This window comes from Parus major, chromosome 1, assembly GCF_001522545.3.
Source record: "Parus major isolate Abel chromosome 1, Parus_major1.1, whole genome shotgun sequence".
Lineage (NCBI taxonomy): Eukaryota > Metazoa > Chordata > Aves > Passeriformes > Paridae > Parus > Parus major.
In genome coordinates, this window is record NC_031768.1 from 82,104,541 (window position 1) to 82,117,135 (window position 12,595).

Here is a 12,595-nt window from a genome sequence, read left to right on the forward strand (position 1 = left end):
CTCCCCCAGTTTGAGCTGCAGGAAATGTGGGTGATTTCACTTTTGGTCTGGTTTTTGTGAGGTTTGCAGCCTCCTCTGCAGCAAGGTTATATAACAAGGCAATGTTTCCACAGGTTCAGACCTGCACGTTTTGGGAAATGAGGGTAAGAGACTCGTTCTGCAGCATTTGTTCTTGTTTGGCTGCTCTCTGAGAGAGAAATTATTAAACACTCTGCTTCTGTGGGCTAAAAGGAGTTTGCCAGAATAAGGTCAAGGCAGAAGCTAAGGGACTGAAAAGTTACACTGTAGTGACAAGCACAGAACAGAGAACCTATTGGTGTTAGCATCTTTAGCCACTGATGTTTTGCAGCTAGCTGTTCCTCCAAAAAAAGGCTTTTCCTTGGATTTTGAGTCAACTGTCAAAGTAAGGATGCTTTTTGCAATACTACATTTCAGAGCTCGTGTTCTGCAGTCTCCCACAAACACCATATTGTTTTAGGACATGAGATGGCAACAAGATGCCAACAACTGTTCTCATATATGGACAACTGAACACTGAGCCATGCTGATAACCGGGATTTAAAATGGTACTGGATCTTTAGTGCTCACATTAGCTCACATAGTGATTAGAGTAGAACAAGAAGCTAAAATTGTATCAAATACTGCTTTCCTGAAAAAACCCCAGTACCTGGGCAATTGGTGTGGCTGGCACAGGGAAGTTCAGCAGTTGCTGCCAAGAACAAAACAGAGATCCATGCGATGAAAATGAACTCAAGACCCCAGTGCTCCTGTGTACCACAGCTGCCAGATATCCAAAGCACTGTGCTTGCATCCAACACATTCTCCGTACCCACTATCACCTCACAGAAATTTAAGCAAGTTGGCTCTTCGTTCCAAGGCTTTTTGATCTTTGCTTCAGGGAATTTCATCATCAGAGAAGCAAGAAAATAATTAAATGTGTTTTACTCACTCCTAGACTGATCTGTTATCTTGGGGAGGCCATCTCCCATAGCATTACTCAACCTTCAGGTACACAAAGGTGCCGAGTAGGTGGTAGCAATGTTACACCTTCAGGGAACCTGCCCAGGGTCATCTCCTCACTCATTCTCCTGATCCAGCCAGGATGCAGCTGAACAATCAGCTAAGTCCCTCTGCTCTTCAGTTTAACCTTGGAAAACAGCAGCATCTCACAGATTTTTCTTGTTGGGCAAACTCAGTGGAAGATGTCAAGCCTGCTTCTGCTCTCTCCACTGTGGTGTGAGAGCTCCAAAGGTCACGCTGAGAGATTGACAACAGGCCAAGAAGAAAGCTCTTGTTCAGTTTACATATGCTGCCATTAGCACTGCTCTTTTGTTTGTATTCAGCACATTTTTTCACTGCCCCTCACATTATCTTGTCAATCTTCTGCTCCCATCAGCATTTACTATCATTCCCAGTGTTTTTAGCACTTAATTCTCATTTCTCTGTCACAATCTTTATCTCAATTATGTCATGGCCTTTAAGTTGCAATTCATTTATGTTGCTACAAAATTTGTGTCAGGCTCTGGCAATGGGCACTTTTTGTCTAAAGAAAGATGCAGGGTTTCACCCTGTCCCTTTTTCTTGCTGAAGGGCTGTTTGGTAGCTGGGAACAGCTGGCAGTTGGCTGAAAGGAACCTCTGATGTCACAAAGTCATGCAAAAACAGACTTAAAACATGTCCTGAGGTACCAGCTCAGTGTAGTTTGTGACTTTGAAACAAAGAGGAGAAACAGCAAAGGAATTTAGATCTGTCTTCAGATGAAAACTACATCTGTGCTGTTAGAAAACTCAGTGAGGAGCTGTTCAAGTTCTTGTTCTGGCAAGAGTAATTGTCTCAAGAGGTAAATCCAGTTTTTTTTCATGATATAATTCCCTGATTTAAAAAACAATAAAAATATTGTGGTTATTCTGACACACCAGTTCCCTACAAAAAGCTTTAAGAACCACATCCCTCTAACAAAGCACTCCATCATCTTCTGCTTGCTAAGGGCCAGCAGCTTCCCTACACAGTTTGTTCCTGTAAATTAAGCAGCCTTTCAACTCAATTCTGAAGAGAACCAGGTTTTCACAACCCCCAATTACTGAAAAGTGCCAGTAATTAAAAAACAAAATGCGTCTGTGTGCTGCACTTTTAAAATTAAGCTAAAGTGAGTGTTATTTCAGTGATACTGAAAGCAAACACTTACTGGGAACAAAGCAAATGAGAAAATACTACTCAGAGAAATTCTCAAGCCAGTTTGTTTCCAAAGAGTAAATCAAAAAGTGAGGGTTTTTAGCAAGGCCTTCAGCAAGAAAACCTAATCTGCACAGCAGCTGTTTCAAGGAACACAGAGCAATAACAAGTGAGCAGTAAAGGGTAATAGGAGTTCAACATCCCTGCAGAAGACATGGGTTTGGGTGTTCACAATTCTTTGGTGCTTTCATGATTTGCAGCCTTAAGTCCACAGCCACAGAAAGAGCCCAAAGGATCACAGAGATCTAGAAACACAGATGTATCCTCAGCCAAAAGCCTCAAGTTAGACTCTGCAGAGAGCACCACAGATCTAAAAAGAAGGTTGGCATCTGTTTTATCCTAACCCAGCTGATCAGGCTCTGGAGGAGGACGAAGGTCTGCGCTCTTACTTCACACAAGGTCTGGACTGTATTTCAGAACAGTCTGTACCCTGGTAGTTATGGACGTAGCTAAGAGGTCACAGATGTGCACCTTTTATCCAGCTGCCCCCCAATTCAAACAATTCACCTTTTTTATATTCTAACCCCAAGCAAACCTGAGTTGCTTTCTGCACCGTCCCACACTGAAAGCCTCAGTGGTAGGAAGGTAAAATTTAGTAGATGTGTATGAAACTCCCCAGATCGGGGTGTGTATTACATACTCTGTAATAGGCTCAGGGATATAGATGCTAATTCTAAAGCAGGCAGCATAGTGCCTGTAGAATAGCAGGCCACATAACTTTCTCAGTCTCACCAGAGAAAGTGGCCTGAGAAATCATGGGGAGGAATTAAAACAATCCTTAGAGATAGGAAGCAGCCTTGCAGGTGCTGTTTGTCTGTTCCTTGTTTTTTTTCAAGAGAAGGCTGAGGGGTGGTGAACCCCACTGACCAATGATGGTGATGTGTTAGTTCACTAACCAATAAGAGTTTTCTTTTCTGTACTTTTCACGTATCAGTCTATAAAAAAGAGCTGAGGCAATAAACCCGAGAGAAACTTCTCCAGTTCGGACTCCACGAGAGAGTCTGTGTTGTTCTTCTCGCCGTTCCCAATAGAGCAACACAGGGATTTTTTTTATTCATGCTTTGAAAAAGAAATTTTAAATCTATTGACCTGTACTGCTCAGTTTATGATATCCTGGCCTCCAGGACCAGCTTCAGGTCATTGTGAGGAGGAAAGTTCCACTTCTACCAACTCTTCCTGTGTCGAATTACAGAAGATGGTCTCAGCAAACTGTTCATAACTCTTCCAGCACTACCTTCCGCTGGAAGAGTAGGGAAAATAATTATAATTTTTGGGGACATATTTATGCTTCTTGCTCATTGTACAGTTATAAACAGTACAAGTTTATTGCCATGAATATTTTGAAAAACTAGAAGATGGTGAAATATGATGTTAGGTCAGGTAGAAGGAGACACCTTGTTACCGGAACACTGAGGCTGGCTGTGACACCAGCCCGGGCAAGAGGCTGCATGGATCACGTCAGCCACAGGTTCAGAGCGCTGCACTTCCTGCAATACAATATGCACGTATGAAATACATTTGGTATTTTATTAAGTAAACAAAGCAATTATCAGTGCACATTTTAAGCAGCAAAAAGAAAAGAACCTCAGACTTTCATACCGTAACAAAAGTTCTGTGGAAGCTGCATTTTATTTGAAAATCCACCCATTTTTGCTAACATACATTTTAATATTTTAAACAAAAATAGAATCTGCAGAGACAATGCAGCAAGTATGCTTAATTCATGTACAGAATTGCTTTCGTATCATTGACTATCCTTCTGAAGGCCCCACTCCACCCAAAAGTTATGATGTATTTACACAAAGCACCGATCAACAGCGCTACTTCCTCGTGAACTAAATACCCACTAGACATATGTAAGGAAGCTACTTCCCCTTTTTTACTTTTAAAAGGTACATGATCATAAACATGGCACGAGCCAAATGAAAAGGCTTCCCCCCCCAACACACAACACCTCAATTTATTTTTTTTACAGAAAAGAAGGAAAGTCTTAAAAGTGAAAGCAATTCCTCACATTCATCTTGGAAAGGCCTTATAATGTCAAATGTAAAAATAATGACATGCCAAGCACAAAGCAATAAAGTTCCTTCCCGATGCACTAATGCTGAATTAAAAATGTAGTGCTTCTTCTAGTCAGTTAACTGTTCCCTTGCAAAATCCTAGGCACAGAATTGACTATAAGGATTAATGCATTTTACAGCTCTTCCCTAATTCCCATATATACTGAGAATTCATGAGATTCAGACCTTTAAAATATTTAGTGCTCTGTATGTCAGCTGAAAAGCATTCTGAATCAGATTCATTCTTTGTGGATAAAAATCAGACATACTGTATACATCCATACTCATTTTCATAAGGAGGATTTTTTGATACAATATTAATGTTAAATTGATAATCATAAATAAATACAAACAATAATACATAAGGAATGTCTACTGCAAACTGAATATATAATTTTTAAAAAAAGTTAATTTCCATTACTGCTGTGCCTACATTTGTGAGGACTGAAGAAAAGGTAACTGCAGAATTAAGAGTTAGGATTTGACCCTCCCTTGCCCAGAGTCTTGTTTCGAGTTACGGTAAAGGATATCTCCAATCCAGACAGCATTTCCAAACACCAATATCAATTTCCAGAATAAAGGCTTCCATTCATACGTTACCAATTAAGGATATTATTAGAAGCTGAGAGTATTGACGTGTTAGTCACCAGGACAAAAATAGATCTTGGTCTTAATTCATGGCAATTCTTGGCTTTGTGTTGTGTACTGATATCTTCTTATGGAGGTGTCCCAGCTTCCTTCATGGGTCTTCATCATTTCACTGCATCACTTAATGGAAGAGGAGAGTTTGAGAGACTGAAGTTCATTTTTTTCCTGGAACTGGGAGTTTACTGCTGAGCACATCTTTTTGGAAACGTTCCTTTCTCTTCCATCTAACACAGTTACATAAACTGAATCTGGAAAGATGAAAAACCCTGGGGTTAACATGCAACAGAAGTAGGACTTCACTCTAAACCTTTTTTCTTCAAAAAATTCCATTCTTCTGATGCCTAAGCTACCCCATGATCTGAAGTTCTGAACAGAAATAAAATATTTTAAAAAATCAGGGCCAGGAAACAACCAAAAGCCATCAGGATAGGATGTTCTTCCAACGACACCAGCCTTTGGAATAGCTCTGCATTAAAAATAAAACCCAACTAGTTATCCATGCAATATTGTCACCAGCGGCAGCATAACACAGACCAACACCATTATGAAGAGAACTCAGGGTCATTTTTCACGTTGAACCAGAGGACGTGCACGAAGAAAAGCAGCTGCTGTGTGCAATAAGCCTACTCTCTCTTTATACTGTGTATTCTTGAATTTCTTTTTCACATTTTCACTCATTTTACTATTCAATTCCCACCTGTCCCTGACTGGTCAAAAGCAACAGAACTCCACTGCAGCTCTGTACCAAAATGGACCCCTGGCACATGCGAAACAAGCACCTCCTCCTGCACGAAAGGAACTCTCTGGCCAAGCCACGGGGAAGTGCACAAGCACTCTGCCAGCAGCACTCAGGGCTCTGCAGCTAATGGGCAACTCTGAACATTCTCCTGATGAGATGGTAAATAACCAGGGAGCACCAGTTCCTTCCCCCTAACGACAGCAAGTACCACATGAGCTGGTTCTATTTCCAATCAACCTCTAAACTGCTGAAGTTAAATACACAGTTTCCAAATCACTTCCACAGTGATTCCAACTCAACAAGATTTGGTTTTATTTCCTTCAGAAACAGTTCTAGCCATGTTAATAAAACCTGAATTAGAACTATTTTTGTTTCATATCACAAACACCAGCATCTCCCCAGAATAACGGACAATACCTAAGTTGTTCTACAAGAAATCCTGGAGAGAGAGCTCTGCAAAGGGATCCTTTCCTGAGGCTCTGTGAGGACTCTGACTGGAAGGGCTGGATGCTGCAGACAGCTAGTAAGAAAGACGACAGAGAAAGGGAAAGAAAAAGAAAACAAGGTCTCAGAATGACAGAATATGAAAGCTGAACGTGTAATGAAAGGACAAGGGGAGGTTAAGAGGCAAACTTGGCAGAAGTTGACTATTAAAACAAGGTGTTTGGTCATATGGAAAACAAAGCCTCTTCAAAGGTTGGTGTAATGCATAAACAAGCTGGACATGACCCTCCAGAAAGGAAATACCAGTGGCATTTCCCAAACAAGCAGATAACCTCAACACTTTCACAGCACTTTTCTTCAAAAGAAGATACAAAACATTCAGCCTGACTCCTGTGAAACAGGTTAATCCTCTCCCTGCTTTACTGGGAAAACTACAGCCTGGCAGGGAGAGATGATGCTGGGGTCTGGCCAGAACATGGCAGCTTTCCAGATGGTTTCTCCAGAAGGAATAGCTCTCAGCATCTTTTCTTGTCAAAATAGGATGTGTAAAAAAAAAGGCTGGATAGCAGAGAATAGATAATTCTCAGTTTGGGACCTAGAAGGAGAACAGGATATATTCTGTGAGTAGGAGGAAAAAAGAAATAAAAAAAAAGGAAACAGGATGAGAGTTTCAACTGCTACTGTGGCCATTTTAGGTGAGAACTGAAGACTGTGACTGATAGTCTGTACACTCAAAAACTGCATCCTACAGTTGTGTACCTAAAGCATCACACCACAAACTCATATAAAGCACATAATTTAGGTGGGTAATATTGGCATTCCAACTGCTGCTGCTGGGAAGGCCCAATAATCTGCAGGCTGTACTTGCAGGAGTATCTGCTATTTGTTCATTTATTTTTCCTTCTGTGTTAGTACTTTTCCTGTTATAAATAGTGTTTCATTAAATCCTATTTGCCCTCCCCCTGGGTAGAACATGCATGTTTTTGCAGTTACAAATCAAAGTCAGGATCCTCCAATTTGGGTTCCTCACTGGAACAGTTTGTACAGAATCGAGTCACTTGCACTCTGTGTCCATGGCAAACAACATTGCATGAAGACCTTTTCCTCTGGACATGCCAGGGACCCGCCAACCTATGCATGACAGGGAATCTGCTTATGGGAATTGCTTGCAGAAGTGCTCCAAGTGTAAATATTGCCATTGCACATTTAAACTTTTCACATGAACGTCTATCTCGGAAACCACATGAGCAGAAGGACTTCCTTCAGGATCAGTATGTGCTTGATCTGCATTGGAATCTTCATCTCCTTCTGAAGCCCCACTCACAATGGGGCACTCGGATTCAGTCACCACAAATAAATTATGGAAAAGTCATGAGACAGAATGGGAAATGCTTAAGAAGCATTCTCAGGATGTCAGAATTTCCCTCTTAAACTTGGTTTTTTTCCCCTTGGAAAGCCATAGGCAGACTAGTGATATGGTCCAATAGAATCCTAACCTCAGCAAGAATGCCTGCTGCCACTTGATTTCAGGAGACATTCTTCCTCTTCATGGTCAAATGCCTTGAAGTCACACACTAAAACTTCTATCAAACTGAGCTGGGAAATCTCCAACCCAACCCATATCAAGTCCAAAGTAACATCCCAGTTTGAAAGCAGTGTGGAAGACTGGTAGGTTAGAGTAACTTGTGCAGCATCAGCACATAACCAGACACAGGGGATATTTCAGGAAGCCTGAGAAAAAAAACCTGACAATGCCATTATCTAGATGCCATTATTAAATTCAGACAGGACACAATGTCTTGTAGTAAATACATATTTTAACAAGATTCCTCTAATTATTGAAAAGGAGGTCTAAAAAAAAACCAAAATACATGGAAAGTATAGTTAGACAGTTTCCTACATTGCACCTCTTCAGATGACTGTTCATAAATAGGTCTGAAAACCAGAACCACTCTCAGCAGTTTCTAAGGATAAGCATTTAAAACAACAGCACTGGTCATCAGTTTCTCTAGTGCTGATCTAACTGGAGCTGTGGATTTAGTGCCCCCACTGCCCAGAGCTGGTGTGATGTGAAATGCACCGCACCATGCTGCTCAGACAGCTTAGTCACGCCTCCAGCATCAGCCATCACTTCTCACTGCCTCCAAACAAGACAGAGCTCCCTGGAGTCCCAGTAATACCTAAGAACCTGTCCATAAGCAAACACTGGGCTGATTGCCATCATTAGCTATGTTCCAGTTTCCCATGAAACAAGTCTGTCAAGCTGTTTTAGCATATATTTTAGGGGTAATGTGCCAAAGCAAGCATCTCTAAGGTCTGCTTTCTGGCATAAAGCTGTCCTGAACTACATACCCTGTTCTTACAGTTTCAAACACCCTTCAACAAAAAAAAACCCCACAAAAAACAACCACAAAACTCATCCATCAAACCAACTTACTCATTTCATTTGCACATTTACCTGTTCTCCATCACCCAGGTGGTCACTCCTGCTACTTGCCATGTGCAACTGGCTGTGTTAACAACTGCAGTATTACAATCTACATAGATGTTGGAAGTAGGTGGAGTGATTTCTTTATTCTATTTACATCTTAAACTTTGCACTACCCATTTCCTTTCCCCTCCTAAGGTGATGTCCTGGGGACAATCACACCAGGACACATGACATGTGAAGGCACATGGATTTGTCCTAACTGTACCATTTAATATTGACCAACACACCAGCGTTGTTGGTTTATCAGCCCAGCCTTGCTGCTGCTTGTGATGGGCAGACACATTCCAGCCCTGTACATCAGTCAGATCTGGCTTGTCTGGAACATTCAGCATTTGCTGTACTTTATCACATCTGCCATCCCTCTGCTGGAGCCACTGATTCAGCCTGCCCCTCTCCTCAGACACACACACACACACACACACACACTTCCCTGTCACCAGCCACAAGGTCATCAAACAACTCCAACCATTCTCACTGTTCTGGGCTAGCACAATATAATGGTTTGCAGTGGGTAATGCCCACTATTTTATCATGATGAAAACTTTTCTTTCTCAGACAGGAAATACAGCAAGATAAATATTTTCAAAGAAAAATTACACACCTTTCAAAACTATGAATGCCTTCTGCACTCAGATTTTTGAACATGTGACTTCTAGTTTCATTCTCAATTATTTCAAATTATTTTACCCTTAAAAACAAAACTACCCTTGCTTTTGACTGCAACAATTAGGAAAAAAGTTGTGAGCATGTAAAGAGAACACTTGGAAGAGAAGCAAAATAGGTATGTCTAGAGATAGAAAAAACTTATTTATTAAGACCAATCCTTGAGAGTATCAAGTTATAAACAACAGTTTAATTTATACAGAAACTGCACAACATTAAGATGCCTATCTTCCCAATGTGTTCTCCACTCACTAAAACTTGTCAATAAAATTTTTGGCAACAATTTCGTATCTGTCATCATGCTTTTAAGTATCTTCAGCTTTCTTCACTGTAGACAACACCCAAGATCTATTAGGAGACTGGAGGTGGTATAATCTGGTGCTTTAAAAGTAAATATGAAAAACAATTTGGTTTTTGGCAGTGATGATGCCATGGAAGAAAACCAGTATTAGAATAATGGTGTTTATAGTGATCCATGTGGGCAGTTTGAGCCTGTGCCCTTCAGATAACCATTATTTATTCTTTTTAGATTTGTTTACTGACCCCCAAGAACACGTGTTTCTATTTCTTTTACTTTCCTTTTTCTATTTCTGGCGCAATGAAAGCATTGACTAAACTGAAACTCTGAAATACACTCTCAGAAGAGCCTCAAGACTCAGCACACAGTAAAGTCAGCATGATAAAAGTGTAATTCCCCTCCATGGCTATACATTAATATACTCTGCTGTGTATGGGGAAGCTCTCACATGCAGCCCTTGGTTCATTTAAGATGCTTTACTATGTCAGGTTTCTAAAAACTCAGCACCTTCCAGCAACACAGACTATGTGTCTCAGGGAAAACCCTTCTTGGTCACAGCAAATGCCAACTCAAAGGGTGTGTTTTCAATGAAATTAATTCTCACAGGAGCCAAACATTGTCAGATAAGAGAATAAATATAGCTCCACACACCTCACTTGTGACTAATTCCTCTTTCTCCTGTTCTGACAGTCAGTTGGGATTCAACCTAGGCAACACCCTGCAATGTCAAATGAAGCAGAAAGGTTCACTGAGCTATTCAGACCCATCTACCTGTTCATAACTGAATCAGGCAGATAGGCAGGTTTGTTTTATTTTTTTAAGGATCACTTCAATTTTTATTTTTCTCATGTAGAGAAAACTCCTATCCTTGAAGATTCTTTTACTTGGTCAATATTTAAAAACTGTCATAAACACTATTTGTCCTCTTGAAATGGTATAAAACCCATGTGAAAAATACCAAACCACTTAAGTGACAGTGAAGGTGCAAAGCAGCCCTCCAAAGTCCAAGAGAAAGACAGCTGAGAACTGCATTTCTAGCGAAGGAAATCTAACAGCATCCCTTTCAGATAAGGCATTTAAATAGATATTTAGAAAAAAACCTATCCACAAGGCTGTATTTTGAGGAAGACAATGGGGATACAGACCACTGGCAGCACACAGCAGAACCTTTCTTATTAAAAGATCAGACTGAGGCACTGGAGGCCTCACTTGAGGCTCTTTTTAATTCCTGCTTACTGCTGAATTCTCTTCCCTTCACAGTCCAGTCCCAAACACTGCACTTACACCAACCTATACCTAAGTGAAGTTATAAATGAACACTTTTAAACAGTCACCTATAGAGACAGAACTCTTTATAGTAAGATCAAAATAAAGGCACAATATATTTCACTTTTCTAACAGAAATCTGATGTACAGAGTGAACTTAGAAAAAGAAACATCTGATAGGTGAGTCAAACCACATTTAATCCCAGAGCTTCAGTCTTCCAGCTAAACTTGGCTCTGCTTTTAACTGCAGTTCACAAGCACAAAGTCTTAATGACCTCAGAATTTTCCAAGAATAGTATAAAAGTGGTCAGGGTTACCCATCCCCTCTTCCTCCTACTTTTTAAAATGTTTTTCCTACTGTAAAAAAGCCCATCTCTTAAGATGCCTATTGGATTATAAAAGTAAGTTCAGACAGAAGATTTCCCAGTGACAGACATTTGTAAAACAAACAGTAAAACAAACCATTAACAGGAACATATTCAACCCCAGTATTGATGCAGTCAGTTCAGAGTGGCCCTTTGGCACACTCATTCCAGTAGGTTAGGTAATCAGTCTGGACACAACACATCCTGAGAAAGGGGTAACAGGGGATTGAAGGAGCACTCCATCTATGGTAGCACTTAACAGGGAAAGGCCAGGTAGATGGCCAGTATTGCTATTGCACATCTTCACTATGCTGCAAATGCAGTCTCCTGCAAAGCCATGGAAGAACACAAAACCCAGTGGAGACCACCACGGTTAAATCTAGATAGACACACCATGTGCCTCCCACTGAGATGGTCAGGAACAACTGAGTGGTGCATTGAGGTTTCACCAAGTTTGATTCTCCAATTTTTTCAAACCCATCTAATGCAGTCATGGACATAAAAGGCTACACACACCCTGTTTGGCCCCTGCAAAATGCTGTAATACAAACACATGCCTTGCACCTTAGGTGAATTATAATGTAATTCTTTGAAGTGTAACAGGGGAAAGAACAGTGACACATACTTAAGAAAAAGCTGTAATAGCCAATCTCACAAGGCCACACACTCTGAGAATAAAGCAGCATGGGATATCACTTTGGGAAAAAGCTCATCTTCAGCTAAAAGCACAGGCATCAGCTTTTCCTATTTTTTGTCACTGTCACATTCCCAGAAAAACAATGCCTGAAAGAAACCTACTGTCTTTGCTTTGGTAACACAAAGCTGCTGCTGTCAACATGGATTCAAGCAGATAGGAAGCAAGCCTCCCATGAACCACTGGGCTAATGCAGTAATTTGCCCAACACAAATAAGAGATATTAGTTACATCTATGTATAAAATTAACATATTAAATATACTTCTAAAGAAACTGCCTCGTGTAATTCATTCCCAGCACCAATAATTTGAATATACACACCTGTGCTCCCGGTACAGGGCCGAAGGGGTTTGGTGGTCTCATGACTGGCTGACTGTATATCAAAGTTGGCTGTGTCATTACTGGTATGCCTCCCATCTGTGATGGCTGAAAAAACCCAGACAGCATGAAATCACACACAGCATTAACACATTGCAAGTATTTAAGGAGATAAAGGAAAATGGCAAATGGGGGAAAAGTCTTGGTCATATTTGAGATATGCAACCATGTGAGATCCTTCTACAATATTCTGCAAATAAAGGTTACCAGAAAGGAACATTAGAGCCTTTCCAAGGAATTTTCTCAGTAACAACTGAGCCCATTCAATCTCTTGCTGCAAAGATCTGAAGCACTAAGAGCACTTGTTAGACGAGCA

The 12,595-nt window shown here is 40.7% G+C and overlaps 1 protein-coding gene across 11 annotated transcripts in view; it reads right to left on the minus strand.

The window, feature by feature from the left end:
* Positions 1-3,740: 3,740 nt before the first annotated feature.
* Positions 3,741-12,595, minus strand: part of PICALM (phosphatidylinositol binding clathrin assembly protein) — a 66,871-nt gene continuing 58,016 nt past the window's right edge. For 8 of the 11 annotated variants that reach the window (XM_033516439.1, XM_015629552.3, XM_015629576.3 and 5 more), the window contains 3 exons: positions 12,223-12,327; positions 6,097-6,199; positions 3,741-5,188 (listed from right to left, as the gene is read on the minus strand). In XM_033516439.1, coding sequence (XP_033372330.1) covers positions 6,107-6,199; positions 12,223-12,327 — 198 coding nt within the window. In that variant the 3' untranslated portion in view covers positions 3,741-5,188; positions 6,097-6,106. The remainder of the gene's footprint in view (positions 5,189-6,096; positions 6,200-12,222; positions 12,328-12,595) is intronic. The other 3 variants (XM_015629570.3, XM_015629585.3, XM_015629624.3) reach the window with 1 other exon arrangement.